This window comes from Saccopteryx bilineata, chromosome 4 (genome assembly GCF_036850765.1).
Source record: "Saccopteryx bilineata isolate mSacBil1 chromosome 4, mSacBil1_pri_phased_curated, whole genome shotgun sequence".
Lineage (NCBI taxonomy): Eukaryota > Metazoa > Chordata > Mammalia > Chiroptera > Emballonuridae > Saccopteryx > Saccopteryx bilineata.
The window spans coordinates 194,786,480-194,803,950 of record NC_089493.1 but is presented as its reverse complement, the minus strand read 5'-3'; the positions used below and the strand labels follow the sequence as shown (position 1 = coordinate 194,803,950).

Genomic DNA, 17,471 nt, shown 5'->3' with positions numbered 1-17,471 from the left:
TGCACGGCTGCGCCACGGCGGGCTGTGCGGCGGCTCCCGCTCCCGCCACCCTCGAGCGCCGCGCCCGGCTGCCCCGCGCGGAGGAGGCGCCCCGGCCGCGCACCCCGACGGCGCCCGCCAGCCCGCGGATGCCGGAGTGAGCGCGGCGACGGCGGGATGCTGGCGCTGCTGGCTGCCGGAGTGGCGCTCGCCGTGGCCGCCGGGGCTCCGGACGTCCCGGCGCCGGGCAGCCGCTTTGTGTGCGCTGTGCTGCCCCCGGAGGCGGCGCGCGCCGGCTGCCCGCTGCCCGCGATGCCCATGCAGGGGGGCGCGCTGAGCCCCGAGGAGGAGCTGCGGGCCGCGGTGCTGCAGCTCCGCGAGACCGTCGTGCAGCAGAAGGAGACGCTGGGCGCGCAGCGCGAGGCCATCCGCGAGCTCACGGGCAAGCTGGCGCGCTGCGAGGGGCTGGCGGGCGGCAAGGCGCCGGGCCGGGCGGCCACCGGCAAGGACACCATGGGCGATCTGCCGCGGGACCCCGGCCACGTCGTGGAGCAACTCAGCCGCTCGCTGCAGACCCTCAAGGACCGTCTGGAGAGCCTCGAGGTAGTGGGGCGTGCGGTCCTGGGGGGGGGGGCGGCCCCGTAGCGCGGGGCAGAGGTGGGGTGTGTGGTCCGGCCCGCGAGGCCGTGCGGGAATGACCTGGGTTTGGGGTCGGGAACCGGGAGTTCTAGATCCTGCTCGGGAACTTACTTGCGTGACTCGCATCCCCCGCCCCTTAAGTGCCCCGTACGCCGGACTGCCTGCCCACTGTGTGGCCATTCACTTAACGAGGTCCACGCTGGCCGAGCCAGGACGACCTGCTCTCTCTCTGCAAATTTCCTTGTCTCCTGGAGCCCGATGCGCTCCCGGAGGCTGTGGGTGGTGACCTGAGGCTGCCTGGTGAGGTCAGCGGCCCCTGGCGTCGCGCGTTTCCGTTAATAAATCAGGTCGGGTGGGCGAGAGCGGGAGGAGGCCTGGGGGCGGGGCGGGGTGACTCGGCGGGACGCGAACGCGGCGGGCTGGAGGATCACGGGCCACACCAGGACTCGCCCTGGAGGAACCCCAGTTAACTTCAAAGACGTCCGTCCGCGGACTGCGCGGTCCTAAGGTGCCCTTCCGGATTGCTTTTGGAGAAAGGACCTTATTCCGTCCTCCTTTGGAAGGTGTATGCAGCTTGGAACTTTGAGAGAGAAATGTTCATTTAATTTCCGTCTTTACTTTCCCCGCTGTTTAAGAAGTGGGGACGTCCCGGTTAAACACGTTTACCCAAAATACTTATTAACAGAGCTAGATTTCAAATACAGGTGACAATTATTGTCAAATTTATTGGAGGGTTTCCTGCGGCATGATGGTTAAATACAGTATCTCCTTCATTCCTTATGATTAATAACAGCTAACGTGTTTTTTTTTGGACACTGAATATGTGCAGAGCATAGTATCTAATTTTAACTCGTGCAACAACCCTGGGAGGCAGATCCTAATTACCGCAGTTTACAATTTGAAACACTGTGAGGGAGGTGTAAATACTTTGCCGAGGACTCAGGGCTGGGCAGAGGCAGGCTGCCTCCAGAGCCACGTGCTGATCGGGGAGTAAGGCAGATCAGCGGGGGGGATTTAGAAACAGCAGGAACAGCACAGATTCCTGGAATTCAGAATAGTCATGGTTTAGATCTCTCATTTTCCAGTAACATCTCTGCACGCAACCTCTGTGCCACGCTGGGACTTGAGGGCTGTTTTCATTTCTGGATGAAAGTGCATCAACTTTGATTATTACCATTGGATGAACTCCTAAAAACAGAAACAGAAACAAACAAACAAATGATCCGAGCTGGGTTTTGGTCTTTACCGGAGAATGATAGATGTTGGTTAACATTTTGGCTTTTTAGTTAGAGGGGCAAAACCCGATTTCTGAGAGGGGGGGAAATGAGATTTCTAAGTTTCAAACACTACAGCAAAGTAATTGTTGTTTGACTTTGAAATCCTTTCCACATACCAAAAAGGAAAAAAAAAATAGCGTCGGTGAAATGGTCCCCTGTATGCCCTCGGCACGATTGATTTAATGCTCCCGTTTTGGAAGCTTCTCCCTTTGTGGTGAGACCATTAGAGCCGCTTTTCACAATTTCTTTCTGAACTGACCTTAATACTTCTCCCCTGGGTCTCTTCCCCCTCCCCCACCCCCCACCTCCAACCAAAGCACCAGCTCCGTGCGAACGTGTCCAATGCCGCGTTGCCCAGCGACTTCCGAGAGGTGCTCCAGCGGCGGCTGGGCGAGCTGGAGAGACAGCTGCTGCGCAAGGTCGCGGAGCTGGAGGATGAGAAGTCCCTCCTCCACAACGAGACCTCGGCTCACCGGCAGAAGACTGAGAGCGCCCTGAACGCGCTGCTGCAGCGGGTGACCGAGCTGGAGCGAGGTGAGTGCCCAGTGCTCTGCTTGTTTCTCTGCCGCCCTCTGGCTGAGTCCCTCCTGATGTCCTACCCCTTGTCTTGGCTCTTGGCCGTGGCCTCGGGGAAGCTGGGCTCAGAGCCAGGGAGAGCAGGCGGAGAGGGGCCAGTTCCAGGGCTCTGTTGCCCATTTACGGACAGGCCACCTGGGTGAGGGAGTTGTCACTCCCAGGCCCCTGCCTGCTGACTGTCCAGTCATCCCTGAACCTACCTGACAGGTGCAGAAAGCCACCTGATGATGATGATGATTACCATTCAAGTAGCAGTTCACCTTTCCTTCTCTCTTTGGCCCAGGCTGCTTAGCCTTGTCTGCCGCCTGCGGCCCCTGATTTATTGGTCAGGCCTTTTAATGCCTTAATTGGTTTTAACTAAGTTTCTTCTGAACCTCTAAGCTGTTTGATATCAATAGAGGCCACCAGCTTTCGGGGTATGGGCCCCCCTCCTCTGCCCTTTGCCTTTCCCAGCTCTAATTAAACCTATCTGTTGTCACCGAGCTAACAATATTACCAACGCCGAGCCTTATTAAATCAGGAAGCCTGCCCACCTGCAAGAATGGAAGCGATTTCTCTTTATTAGATAATCACACCTTCATGAAGAACACGGGCATCTGCAGATTAAATTCTAGTGGCTGCACGCAGCGGATGGCTGCTCCCTTGCCGTCATTCGTGAGCTGGGTGCCCTGGGGTGTGTCAGCTCACTCCCTTGAGCCTTAGTGCCTCAACTGTTCACCCTGTCAAGTCAGGAGTTTATGCTTCAGCCTAATGGGGGGGGGGCTTAGATCCAGACCTGGCCCCACCCTTGGCTCCCCCAGGTGACCAGATAGATCTTCCCAGCCCTCCCCGGGTACCCAGCAGTTCTGTAGCCTGGGTTGAGGGTGCCCTGCTGTGGGAAGGCAAGACTATACACTCAGCGGAGAGTAGTAAATACTACACGTGGAGCCCAGCGTCTAGTATTTTTATGCTGCCTTGTTGCAAGAGGTTGTGAGGGTCCCGCTGTTTTCCTTTGCAGAAGGTCTTCGCTGAGTAGGTGTGAGCCATGGCCCCGAAGAGCTTCCTCATGGGTTACTTACCATGACAGGAAATGAGTTGGGTGGGGTTGTGGTAGAGAAAGGTGTATCCATCCCGGCTCCTGCTCTGCAGAAGGGGTGAGGAAGGCACTGATTTAGTCCATGAGTGACATAGGTAGTTTGGTTCTGGGGCCTGAGAGCCTGCCTGTCTTGGATGGCAGCGGAGACCATCTGTCCCCTCATGATGACCACCTGGCCTCTCGTGGTGACTAATAAATACTTGTTGAAGTATTTATCTGGGCTTTTTCGCTGGCAGCATCTGGTCCCCAAATAAGAGGGAAGCTTTTTTTCATGACGTCTCACGGAATATGGTGGTGCTCTGCAAATTTTTTGAATCAGATAACTGGAGACAGGGTCTTGCCTTCTATGTGTTTACTTTTGTTGTCCATTTTGAGCTTAAATAAAGAAAAAAATTGCTTAGACCCATTTAAGAGTACCAGTTGTCATTAAAGGTTTTAGAAGCATCAGATATATAGGGACAGTCAGGGAGATTCTCACTCGTGTCAGGTGTCAGGTGCGTCCAAAAGGGTCAAGGCTCTGGCCAGGTTGTGACCCTCAGTGGGGAGGGTCACTGCTGCATTCTTCTGCCTCCTACTGGTCCCAAACTGCAGGAAATGGGCAATAAATGCCACCCTCTCTTGGAGAGAAGAGGGCAAATTGTGAGCCAAGCCATGAGCTCATGTCAGGGGTTTAGTCCAGAGACCACTTCTGAGTTAAGGTGCAGTGTCCAGACCTGAGCACCTGACGCTGTTGCCCTGGCAGTAGTGACTCTTTCCTGCAAGAAGTGATGTGGGCCTCCTGGCTTGACAAGCATCTATGGGTCCCTGTGATATGTCCTGCACCCATGTCCATCAAGTAGGTTTCTGACCCCACCCTTGCTGAAGGAGCTGAAGTGTCCAAAATTTCAACAAATTAACAGAACTTGGCTGAGGAAGGGTTTTCTGGTTTAATTTAACCAAAAACAACAACAACAACAACAAAAACTGAGTCCAGCTTGTCTCTACCTGCTTGAAGCTAAGTGTGAGGTCGTTCTCATTTACTTTTGGAGTTTCAGCACTTTGGACAGCGGCTGTCCGGTGGCAGGCGCTTCACTGATGGAAGGACCAACTTGAGGGTCAGGGTTGGGGGTGTTCAGGTGAGCCACGGCACTGAGACTTGCTGGAGAAGGTGGGCTAATATGCTGCTGGCCTCTCTTCTCTTCCCCTGCCCCTTCCAGGCCACAGTGCGTTCAAGTCACCTGACGCCTTCAAAGTGTCCCTCTCCCTCCGCACAAACTACCTGTACGGCAAGATCAAGAAGACGCTGCCCGAGCTGTATGCCTTCACCATCTGCCTGTGGCTGCGATCCAGTGCCTTGCCTGGCATCGGCACCCCGTTCTCCTACGCGGTTCCCGGGCAGGCCAACGAGATCGTGCTGATCGAGTGGGGCAACAACCCCATCGAGCTGCTCATTAACGACAAGGTGAGACCGGTGTGGATGCCACCTTCCCCGTCACGGTGGCAACCCAGGTCAGGAAGTGGCGGGGCACCCGACAGCCGGCCGCGGGCTGTCCTCCTCGGGGGTGGGAATGCCTCTGGGAATGACTCAGTCCTGCTCTGGACAGCTGACTGGGCAGGGGGCGGGCAGCTGCAGCTTGTGGAGGTCCATGCTGTGAGTCTGGTGAGACACCGCAGAGGGTCCAGACCAGAGGTCATGGAGGGAACAGAGAAGGTGGGATGTCTGCATGCCAGCCTGAATTGTCATTGGCCTCTGCCTAGGCCAATCAATGAGGGCTGTTTCCCAGGACTGCATTGATTAGAGGAGAGGGTGTGTGGGTGTGTGTATGAATGATACTTCTCATGAGCATGCTGGTTTGGGGGGACAGGTAGTTATTGAGTTATAATTTATATACAGTAAAGTTTATACTTTTTACTGTGTGGGTTGACCAGTTTTGGCAAATGCAGGCAGTTGTGTATCCACTGCTCCAGTTAGAATAGAACAAGAGTTGGGAGCCTTTTTGGCTGAGAGAGCCATGAACACCACATATTTTAAAATGTAATTCCGTGAGAGCCATACAACGACCAGTGTACGTTACACATTATCCAATAAAAAAATTGGTGTTGTCCCGGAGGACAGCTGTGATTGGCCCAGCCACCCACAACCATGAACATGAGCTGTAGGAAATGAATGGATTGTAATACATGAGAATGTTTTATATTTTTAATGTTTTGTTTTTTTTTTATTAAAGATTTGTCTGCGAGCCAGATGCAGCCATCAAAAGAGCCACATCTGGCTCACGAGCCATAGGTTCCCAACCCCTGGAATAGTTTCATCACCTCCCCGATGTCCTTGTTTCTCTTTGTAGTCAGCTCCTTTTTTTAGTCTCAGCCCATGGCAACCCCTGATCTGTACCCTGGCCCTACAGTCTTGCCCTTCCCCCACCCAGTAAATGTCCCCTCTTAATAGACTGGCTGGTGTTCAGGAGTGTGGTCTCCCCAAGAGTCATCTGTGGGACCCTCCGGGAACCTCACTTAGACTTTCGTTCTGAGTTCAGACTCCCCGTAGCCAAAACCGCGTCCTCACCTCCTCCGCCCTGGGGCCGAGCGTTTGGATGGCTGCCTGAGCCCAGGAGTCCCCTCCACCCTGGCCCCTCACTGTGTTCTCACTGCACTGCCCTGGGTGGAGTGTGCTTCAGAGGGAAACGCTGTGTAATCCGCCTGCCGGGCTCCTTCCAGCCAGTGACCGTGTCCCTGAGCCCCTGAGCGGAGGACTAATTGTTCTAAACAACACCCTTGGACGCTGCCCTGAGGGCCAAGAACCCTGTTTTCCTCTCGGATTAGACGTCCTGTAAACAGCCAATTCCCGGGAGTTAGCCCGTGGGGTTGCTAGGACACCGGCAGTAACAATAGTCTGGTTGGCAGTCAAGCCCGTCTGTAGAGCCCTCAGTATGCTAGTAGCTGGGTGCAGGTCAGAAATAACCTTCCTCCAGTTCTCTGTGCCCCCCCTCCCACTCACGTGTAATTGAAGACCTACAGTCCCCTGCATGGCAGAACACCTACACACAGTCCCTGGGGTGCCACAGTGGACGTTGGGACCTTGCTTACAGAGGGCAGGTGCCTGGTCTGACTGGTCCAGAGAAGTTTGCCGAGGAGGACCCTGACTACCCTTTGAGTTCTTCAGCATAGGGTGTTTGGGGACAGTGTGGAGGTCACATCTGCTTGTTTGGTACAGGATCCTGGACCCTCAGCCAAGCCAGGACCAAGAGTCCCGTTAAAAGCAGGGCCACCCTGGGGTCAGGGGCTTGTGCCCAAACTTGCCTTTGCTCTTGAGTGTCTGACGGTGCAGGTGTCTCTAGCCTGAGGGTCTCTCTGAGGTGAGCAGGTCTGGCATGTCACCCACAAAGCAGAGAAGGGGAGACTAGCAGGGGCCCAGGTCCTTCCGTCCCCCAGGTCAGACATCTGGGAAGTGGGGGGAGGGGCTCACCTTCATGTCACCACTCACAGGTCGCACAGCTGCCCCTGTTTGTCAGTGACGGCAAGTGGCACCATATCTGTGTCACCTGGACCACGCGGGACGGCATGTGGGAGGCCTTCCAGGATGGGGAGAAGCTCGGCACCGGGGAGAACCTGGCCCCCTGGCACCCCATCAAGCCAGGGGGTGTGCTGATCCTGGGGCAGGAGCAGGTAGGTGGGTCCAGGGGACGGAGAGATGGGGGCGCGCGGGCTGGACCAGTGGCCTGAGGCCGGGGCTGCAGGCCGCCGCCTCGTCCCGCCCAGTGCTCTGCCTGCCGGAGGTGACCACTGCAGGTGACCACTGCGGCAGGACAGCCAGCCTGGATGGGCGAGATCCCCGCGGCTCTCCTCACACCATCCTGTTGCCAAGGGGCTGAGGGCGGGGGACCAGGTTGACGGGGTGGGTTCAGGCAGTTCCCAGAATGGAACGCAGCGCAGGTAAGCTGGAGTGCCTCTGGGCTCACTCTGCTCTCTGCCAGGCGCAGTATGGACTCAGGAGGCCGGGGGTGGGGGTGGTGTCTTCCAGGAGCTGCTGGTGCAGGGTCTGGGGGCCCTCGGGGGGCACCCGTGGGGTCTCAGCCCGTGGTGGAGGTGGGAGGAAAGAGCAGGGCTTTGGGGGCTGCCCTCCAGAATTCTGCTACGTGGGAGGTGGGGAGTCTGTGTCGCCCCCCCCCCCCGCCTCGCTCTTGGGCAGAGGAGAGTTGACATTTCAAACCTGTGTTGGAGTGTGGCTGACAGAGAGTTGGGAGATGCCAGGTGCTTTGGGGGCTGAGTCTGGGCTCTTCCTTGGCCCACGCCCTCCTCATGTTCCTGTCACATCTGACCCGGGAGGGGCTGGAAGCCGGGAGACCTAGGCCCAGCCCCAGCGTCGGGACTTCGGGCAGGCCTCTCCCTTTGCCCCTCGGTTTCCCCTTGGTAAACTGGGTGGTTGGGGTGAAGGCATCTCCCAGGCGAGAGTTGGGGGAGCAGGAAGATGCACTGTCCCCTCCTCCGTCTCCCTCCAAGCTGTTCTCCCTGAAGCCAAGCTGTTCACGTGTCGGGAGAACCGGCTTCGGAGTCTGCACTGACATGGTTCTGTCCCCTCCCCAGGACACCATTGGGGGCAGGTTTGATGCCACGCAGGCGTTTGTGGGGGAGCTCAGCCAGTTCAACATATGGGACCGTGTCCTTCGTGCCCAAGAAATTGTCAACATAGCCAACTGCTCCTCCAACATGCCGGGCAACATCATCCCGTGGGTGGACAACAACGTCGACGTGTTTGGAGGGGCTTCCAAGTGGGCCGTGGAGACCTGCGAGGAGCGCCTCCTGGACTTGTAGGCGCCCCCTCCTCCATCCAGGACGTGGGGTCTGCCCACTCTCCTGCCAGAGTGGGCGGAACCCCCTGAGACTGAGGCTCTGTGCCAGCCTGTGTCACCGGCTTACTTATTGTTTTTTTGGGGGGGTAGGGTAGGGCCAGAATCCCCAGGGGAAAAGCCCTGAGCCGCAGGTGGGCCATCATCTGACTTCCGGCTGTGGGGGGAGATAGACCTCAGGCCCTTTTCAGAACCCCTGTAAATGCTTGTGCACCCCTGCCTGCCCGCCCCTCGGATCCTGTGTGTCTCTTGAGCGCCTTCTGTCCGCCCCCTTTACTGGCTGTGTAGCTGTCCCCCTGAAGTGGCTGGGTCCCTTGTGTGTTGAGTACAGCCTGCTGTCCACGGAGCATGTCGCACAGCGTCCCCTCCCCCCGCCCCTCCCCCACCCCCGCCGTTCTTTGTCCGCCCGATGCGTCTTTTCTCCCAGGAGCCTCTACGCTTGAGGAAGAGGAGGCCCGGCAGCCCAGACAGTGCGCTGCCTTCTCCACGTTACATCAGGGGCCGTTTGCGGCTGGGAAGGGGGACTCAGAATGGAGAAGGTCGGGGGGGGGGGGGCCGCCATCCCTTCCCCTCTGTCACCTCTCGGACCAATGCTCTGTCACTGAGGACGGCTTGGAAAGCCCTCTTTTCTCCACTGGTGCCGAACGCTCCGTGGCAGCTTGCCTGCCCAGGCACGCCACGCCCGCGCACGGTTGGGGGAACTTTCCCTTTTCCCAGCGGAAAGGAACGGCCATTCGCCGGCTTCCCGTTTTCGACCTCTCACCTCACTGTGAGGAATTTGCTAGTTTTAATTCGTGTCGATGCCTGTCAGCCTTTGACGGCCTCGGATGTTTTTTTCCCCAGAACGTTTTCGGGAAGTGGATGGATATGGTTTGGCTGATGCTCGCTTAGTGACTCCAGGCTGCTTAATGTAATATATTGGACAGAGGTAGTCGTCATTATTTTAAAAATAAAGCGATGAAATGGGGGAAATTTCTAAAGCTGAATATTATATATTTTATTTTTTAATACATGTTTGAAGTGCAAATCTGTGGAAATTCCATCCGTAGGACCAAGTTGACATGCTCATCCTGACATTGTATCATTGTATGCTACAAGGACTCCTCTGAGGTGATGGAATTTTGATTAAAGTGCACTTGAAGAGGCTCTGGCGTCTGCTTTCTTTGTGTCTGAGTTGAGGGCAGGGAGGGACGAGTCTCTGCACACACACACACACACACACACACACCCGGCTGAATGATGGCCACTCTGGTTAGCCTGAGCCGGCTGCAGACGGCTCACCTGGGTCCGGCATCTGGTAGACCCAGGGAGCCGAGGATGCTTGTAGGAGGGGTGGTGCCCTTCCGTCCTCACTCCAGGCTTAAGCTGTGGATGCCCTGCAGGCTCTGCCCAAGCCTCCCTGTTCCCATCTCAACCCTGTCTGGGCCAGATAACTTCCTCTCTGCAACTGGAGAAGCTTTGAACTCGGAACAAAGGGCCACAGCACTCCTGGCTGACCTGATGTAGGAAGAAGATAAAAGGACCCCTCTCTTCTGTTGCTGCTTCCTGCTGGTCCTCTCGTTGGGAGATTAGGCCTTCGTGACATAACAGTAGGAGCAAGACTCGTCCATGAAATCTAGGAAGTCCCTTAGACCTTGCGCCTCCCATCTGTAGGAGACCCATGGCCTCAGTTTTCCTCACCTGAGACCTTACCCTTTGCCTGGAGAGTGAACTGAGCACTCTAGAGAAGAGTGAGGTAGAGGCTGTCCTGGATGATGAAATGTTCTGGTTGGTTGTGGGTTGTCATGGAAACTGTAGCTGGATAATCAAAGATGAATGCATTGAGACGTGATAAAACGTAGGTAAATTGAAGCCAGCCTGGAACCCAAGTCTCTGCTGCTGGCCAGGCAGACCAGGATCCTGAGAGCCACAGGACCCTCCAGCTCTTCTGTGTGTGGAATGTCTTTCTGCAGAGCACAGGCATTCCCATTCATTCTGGTCACTCAAAACAAGGGTTTGGGGTGCCTGTAATGTGTCAGGCACTCTTGTAAGCACCGGAGGATCTTGGTAAGATAGCCAACTTATTCTTTAAAGTGGAGATGAATTCCAGTAGGGAGGGCGGCTAGAAGGCCCTTGATATAAACCAGAAGAATGTGGCTGTCAACAGTGAGTAACTGGGGGATGACTTCCTGGGTCACATTTAAGCTGGGGCTGGATTGAAAGGAGGGAGCCCACCTTGGGTGGAGCCTCTCAGGCAGAGGGAACAGCTGGTGGGAAGGTAGTTTTGAGCCTGGAACATCCAAGAGAAGAAACAGCCGGCGTGTCTGCGATACACCAGGATGAAGAAGTCGTAGCAGGGCCGGTTTATGAAGGGGCCTGAGTGCAGATCTTATTAACAGTGAGACGGGAAGCCTGGAGGTTGTGAGCAGGGAAGTGCAGTAATTGGATGAATATTTTAAGGAGACAATGCCTGGTGGATGGAGGATAGACCAGTGAGGAGGCTACTCTACTGGTCCAGGTAAGAGATGAAGACGTTCTTGAGCTAAGGTAGTAGCAGGGGAGACAGAAAGAAGTGGAAGGATTTAGGATATACATGAAAGTATAGAGTTACCAGGTCTTGCTGATATTTGGGATTTGGGACAAGAAATCGAATATGTGGTTTTAAAAAAACATAATAACATCCAAGGAGGATAAACTCAAGAGAGATGCACACTGAGGCCCTGGCCGGTTGGCTCAGCGGTAGAGCGTCGGCCTAGCGTGCGGAGGACCCAGGTTCGATTCCCGGCCAGGGCACACAGGAGAAGCGCACATTTGCTTCTCCACCCCTCCGCCGCGCTTTCTTCTCTGTCTCTCTCTTCCCCTCCCGCAGCCGAGGCTCCATTGGAGCAAAGATGGCCCGGGCGCTGGGGATGGCTCTGTGGCCTCTGCCTCAGGCGCTAGAGTGGCTCTGGTCGCAACATGGCGACGCCCAGGTTGGGCAGAGCATCGCCCCCTGGTGGGCGTGCCGGGTGGATCCCGGTCGGGCGCATGCGGGAGTCTGACTGTCTCTCCCTGTTTCCAGCTTCAGAAAGATGAAAAAAAAATAAAAATAAAAAATAAAAAATAAAAAAAAAAAGAGAGATGCACACCTAGAACATCATAAACTGTCAAAAGCCAAATACAGCGACTCCTGAAAGCAGCAGGTGCAAGGGCTTCTCCGTAGGATTTGTAGCTGAATTTTCACCAGAATCTATCGAGAGTGGAACGCAGAGGGATGACATACTCCGGGTGCTGATGGAAAAGGAATGGCAGCCAAGAATTCTATTCTCTCAAAACTAACGTTGAAAGACTGGATGCTTTCTCTCTGAGACCGGAAACAAGACAAGAGCTTCTCTCATTACTTCGGCTCATCGTTGTACTAGAACAGGGGTCGGGAACCTATGGCTCGCGAGCCAGATGTGGCTCTTTTGATGGCTGCATCTGGCTCGCAGACAAATCTTTATTAAAAAAATTAATAATGTTAAAAATATAAAATATTCTCATGTATATATAACAATCCATTCATTTCCTACCGCTCATGTTCATGGTTGCGGGTGGCTGGAGCCAATGACAGCTGTCCTCCGGGACAATACCAAATTTTTATTGGATAATGTATAACGTACACGGGTCGTTGTATGGTTCTCACGGAATTACATTTTAAAATATGTGGCGTTCATGGCTCTCTCAGCCAGAAAGCTTCCTGACCCCTGTACTAGAGGTTCTAGCTAAGGAAACAAAACAAGAAAACGAAATCAAATGCATCCAGATTTGTATGTAAACAACATGCTTTTGCATATATACAAAAATGGACAAACGTAGGTTTACAGTTGTAATATGAATAAATAATACAATAACTAATAAATAACACAAGAATGAAGTCTGTGTTTTTCTTGTAAGTTGTGAGGCTCCCAGGCAGGTCTGAAAATAGGTTGAGAGAGCAGGAGAAGAAGACTGGCTTGAGGTTTTTTTTACAGTGGTTAGGGGGTAGGGCCAGAGTGATGGTTCCCCCGTGTTGTTTGGACTTAACCACTAGCACCAAAGGAGAAAGAATTTGGGCTTTCTGATTACTTGTCCAGATGTGGGGGCACAGGGGGAAGAAGGAATGAGGTTTAATAGCTATCAGCCATCAAATATCAAGAAAAAGAAGTCAGACACATTAGTATAACGGCAATCGTCTCCAAATTGTTCTACAGATTTAACACCTTTCCCTGTTGAAACCCCACCTGACGTTTTGGAAGACATGAATGAGCCAACCCCCCAAATTGATATGAAAATGAAGGGAGCATGGAACAGTCAAAACCATTTTGAAAGGGAAGAGCCAGGCCCAGCTGCAAACTGAGCCAGCACAGCCCCTGATGGGTCCAAGAGCAGCCAGTGGACCCTGCCTGGGGTTGATGTTGGAGCGGTCCTAGAGAAGCCAGTTGATTGTTACCGGGGATTTCCATCTGATAAGGAGTCTTGTCAAGGCCAGAACTGTGCACGTTTGGTTAGGACTTTGGCCTTGACCGGCTGCTGGCTTCCCGCTGTTTTCTCAAGGAAGCACAAGGCAAATTGACCAGGTGGTTTTAATCCCCACCCCACCCCACCACCCACAAAGCAGTCAGGCCGTTGGTAGTTGTCAGTACAAATATTCACGAGCACGTGTTAAAACCCTGTTCAAACAGAAATAAAACACAGGCGACTGCAACTTGTGGGTAGATTGACATTTCCTTGTCACTCATTATCGTACACTGGAGAATGTGTCCCCAGGGGGAATAATGCAGTCGAGCCCTGGCTTCCTGGGCTTAAGGGAGAGGCGTCCATCATTACGGGGTCTATATCTTGGCTCAACACTCAGGTCTTGCAAGAAATACATCTATTTTCTTCAAAGACCACTTTGTATGAGGCATATATACAACAGACTAGGTAGAATGCGTACGCACCATTTTAAAGTAATCATCAGTGAACATCTGTGTACCGACCACTCCGTTTTAGAAATATTTGTTCAGTGCCTACTTTGTGCCAGGTACTATTGCAGGGACTTTGTTGACATCAACGAACAAAAGAAAAACACTATATTCTGCCCTTGTGGATCTAACATTCTGGGTGGGCGGGGGCTTGACAATCACTACTAGAGACATGAGTAAGACAATGATATAATTGGTTAGAAGTTAGTAAGTGCGATGGGAAAGGGAAATGTAGAGCCCAATAAGGGGGGATAGGAGTGTGTTTGGGGGGCAAGGGTGATGGAGTGGTCTTACGGGGAAAATGATGTTTGAGCAAAGACTGGAAGGAGGTGAGAGAACTTGCCACTCAGATCTTGACTGTGTAATTAAACTCCATGGGTTCTCCTGTGACTTGCTTTTTTCAACTTAATACTACATTTCTGAGATTTCTCCAGGCTGATGGGTGTAACTGCGACTTCATACTTTTCACTGCTCTGTAGTCTTTTTTTTTTTTTTTTTTTAATGCACATTTATCTAACCATTTTTTCTGCGGATAAACTTTTTGGATGGTGTGTCTCTACCAGTGCAATCTGTAAGAATTTTCTCTATGGCCAGTGCCTGGGATGCAATAACTGGTCTGAAAGACATGAGCACCTTCACATTTAACCAGGCATTATGGGTTGAATAGTGTCTGCCGCCGCCCCCCCTCAAGATGTTGAAGCCTCACAGATACCCCTAAGTATCTGTGAATGTGAACTCATCTGGAAATCGGGTCTTTGCAGATGAGGTCATTAGGGCGTGCCCTAATCCAATATGACTGGTGTTCTTATAAAAAGAGGAAATTTGGACAGAGACAGGCAAGTATAGAGGGAAGACGGTATGAATATGCAGAGAATGCCATCTATAAGCCAAGGAACACCTGGGGCTACCAGAAGCTGGGCGAGAGGCCTGGAACAGGTCCTCCCCACAGTCCTCAGAAGGAACCCTACTAGCCTGTAGAACTGTGAACCCTGGGCTTGCCTGGGCAAGGCACATATGGGAGTTGATGCTTCCTGCTCCTCCCCCCTTCTCTCTCTCCTCTCTCTTCCCCTCTCTCTCTCCTTTCTAAAATGAATTTAAAAAAATTAAATTAAAAAAAAAAGTCTCTTTTTTTGCCAGTTCGAAACCCTGGGCTTGCCTGGTCAAGGCACATATGGGAGTTGATGCTTCCAGCTCCTCCCCCTGTCTCTCTCCTCTCTCTCTCTCTCTCTCTCTCTCTCTCTCTCTCTCTCTCTCTCCCTCTCTCTCTCCTCTCTAAAATGAATAAACAAATTAAAAAAAATTTAAAAATATATTAAAAAAACAACAACTGTGAACCAATAAATCCTTACTGTTGGAGCCAACCAGTTGGTGGTACTTTGTTGCAACAACCCATTAGTTTGGTACTTTGTAGCAAACTAATACACCAAATTTTTTCCCCACAGAGGTTGCATCTGTTTGTGTTCCTACCAGCAGCAGAGTCCCTATTGCTCCACATCTCGACCCATGCTTGATCTAGTCAGATGTGTACTCTTTTCTTTCTTTCTCTTCTTTTCGCCAGTCTGGTGGGAAATAACATAATTTTTCATTTGTACTTCCCTGTTTTCTAATGCAGTGGAGCATCTTTACGTATGTTTATGGACATCGGCATTTCTTCCACGAAATAACTGTTTCATGTATTTTACCTTTAGACTCTTATGCCTGTTTCTTATTGATGGGTAGGAGTTCTTTGGGATCTAGAAACCTATTCTTTGACCTTCATATGTGTTGCAAATATTTTCTTCTGGTTCATGGCTTGTTTCCTTGCAGTATCTGTTTTAAGAATTTCGAAGCTAGGTTACTAGATGTGTAAGCATTCAGGATTGTTATGTCTTCTTGGTGAACTTGGTACTTTTATTATTATGAAAAGTCCTCTTTGGTAATATTCTTTGCTCCGAAATCTGCTTTGTCTGCTCTTAATATGACCACTCCAGCATTATTGTGATCAGCATTAATCAGTAGGTTGTTGCTCATTCTGCAATCTGACAAACTCTGTCTTTAATCTGGGGGATTTAGACCATTTACATTTATTGTGGCTATTCTTATGCTTAGGTTTCAGCTGGCCAACTTGCTATTTGTTTTGCATTCGTCCCATCCTTTGCTCCTCTTTTCTTTTTTTTCTGTCTTCTTTTGGATTATTTTGTATGATTTCATTTTTTTTAAATCTCCTTTGTTGGCTTATTAGCTATACCATATTTTTTGCTCCATAAGATACACCTGACCATGAGACACACCTAGGGTTTTAAGGAGGAAAATAAGAAAAAAAATATTCTGAACCAAATGGTGTTTTAAAATATTTAATAAAATACTATATTTTTTTGCTCCATAAGACACACGGGCATTTTCCCCCTTCACTTTTTGGGGGTAAGAAAGTGCGTCTTATGGAGCGAAGAATACGATAATTACACCGCTCACAAAACTGAGGGGATCAGGGAACGTGCAGATCCTCCAGCACTTCCAGCTTTTTGTAGAGTGCGTTTTCACCAATGAAATATAAGCTGGTTTTACATCTCATTTGCAACTTTATTTGACTTATCATTTGCTTTCCTGATGTTCTTGTTTAGTAAAAAAATAATCAAATGCTTCTTTTTTTTTTAATTGCTTCATATTCATTTTGAAATATCCCCTAATTTTTGTGAGCCATATATTTTGTTGAGCTAAACCACTAAATGTAGCTTTAGGGTTTAGAGGATACATCTTCAACTTATTTCGTCTACTTTCAAGCAATAGTATATACCATTCCACCTGTGGTACGAGAATCTTCAAACATGCCTGCTACCCTTCCTTGATGTATAAATATATTTTGGTCATACATTTCACTTTTACAGCTCTTCCCACAGCATTATTTTTGTTTAAAATAGTGAGTGACTGAGCCATCTGCCCAGAGCTGGACAATGGGCCTGATGGGGTGTGTGGGGAGCTCTCTGATGTTCTTCCTTTGGGCACATGCTCAGTGTGGCCCTACAAGGCCTCTGCCTGTTCTGAGCTGGCAGGATGTGGCCGGGAGAACCCCTGGAGACAGGACCACACCCTGTACCTTCTCTGTGGGGAGCTGTCCCCTCAGGACCAGGACCAGCTCAGCTGCTGTGGACACAGCCTTCAGTAACCCCCCGGGCAGCACGTCAGCTAGTTCCCAAAACGCCCATGAGAAGCCAGGGCCCCCGGCGGAGCAGAGAGAGGATGGCCGACTTTGTAACCAGAAGACTCATGTTGTCCTGGACCCAGGCAGCAGGTCTGCACTGTGAGCCATGAGCTCGGGTATACCCCCTCCCTGTTGACAGCGCAGGCCTGGCTGCCTTCAGGCCCCGGGAGAGGAGCCCCATGTGGGAACTTCTCCTCACAGCCCCGCCTCCTGTTCTATTCTAGGAGTTTCCAATGCAAGAAATAGGAAACAGGATAAATAAATACGGCTGTGCTTCCTGCAGAGCGAGGTGGTCGGGGGCAGATGGCTGAGAGGACACTTTTAGAACAGGGTCTCCTGAGAATGACCAGACTCACACTCAGCTGGGCATGGGCAGGTGAATGCTGAGACCCCCCCCCCGTTTACATGTGGGGAAACTGAGGTCACAGAGTGCTAATAAAGCCAAGAGTCGACCCCAGACTTCTTAGCAGTATATTCTGCATGTTTGCTCTATACACCTTATTCTCTTAAGAGTAGGATAGAATCTTTTTTTATTCCCAAGCATGTAATTTGAAAATAAATGCAGCCTTTGGCCTATTTACAAAACAAAGTACGCACCCGGACCAATTGATCTGGACCAAGGGAATATGGGGACAGACAGCAGGGAGAGCCCAGGGCCCCTTCCTCAGACTTCTGCAAGAACACACTGTGTCCTCCCAGGCAGCTCAGGGCCACAGGCTCTGCTTCCCTAGCCTCTCTCTGCTGGGACGCATTAGGCAGACATTGTCCACGTGCCCGGGACACCCGGACCCTGACCCAGATTGTGGCTAAGCCCTGAGCATGTCCACAGGGAAGCACAGCACAGCCATGGTTGACAACTGCTCAGCTGGTGACAGCTGGTCAGGGAGGCCTCGTGGCCTGAGAGGACAGCAGGACTGGGTTCTGGGCCCAGCTGCACTTGCTGTGTGGCCTTGAACAAGCCGTCTCCCCTCTCTGGGCCAT

At 52.0% G+C, this 17,471-nt stretch overlaps 1 protein-coding gene across 1 annotated transcript; it reads left to right on the top strand.

Moving 5' to 3' along the window:
* NPTX2 (neuronal pentraxin 2) lies at window positions 1-9,514 on the top strand. The gene is made up of 5 exons (XM_066273345.1): window positions 1-582; window positions 2,213-2,429; window positions 4,743-4,987; window positions 7,009-7,188; window positions 8,107-9,514. Exons 1-5 carry the CDS (start codon window positions 157-159, stop codon window positions 8,332-8,334), a joined length of 1,296 nt encoding a protein of 431 aa, XP_066129442.1. The 5' UTR covers window positions 1-156; the 3' UTR covers window positions 8,335-9,514.
* Window positions 9,515-17,471: the final 7,957 nt, after the last annotated feature.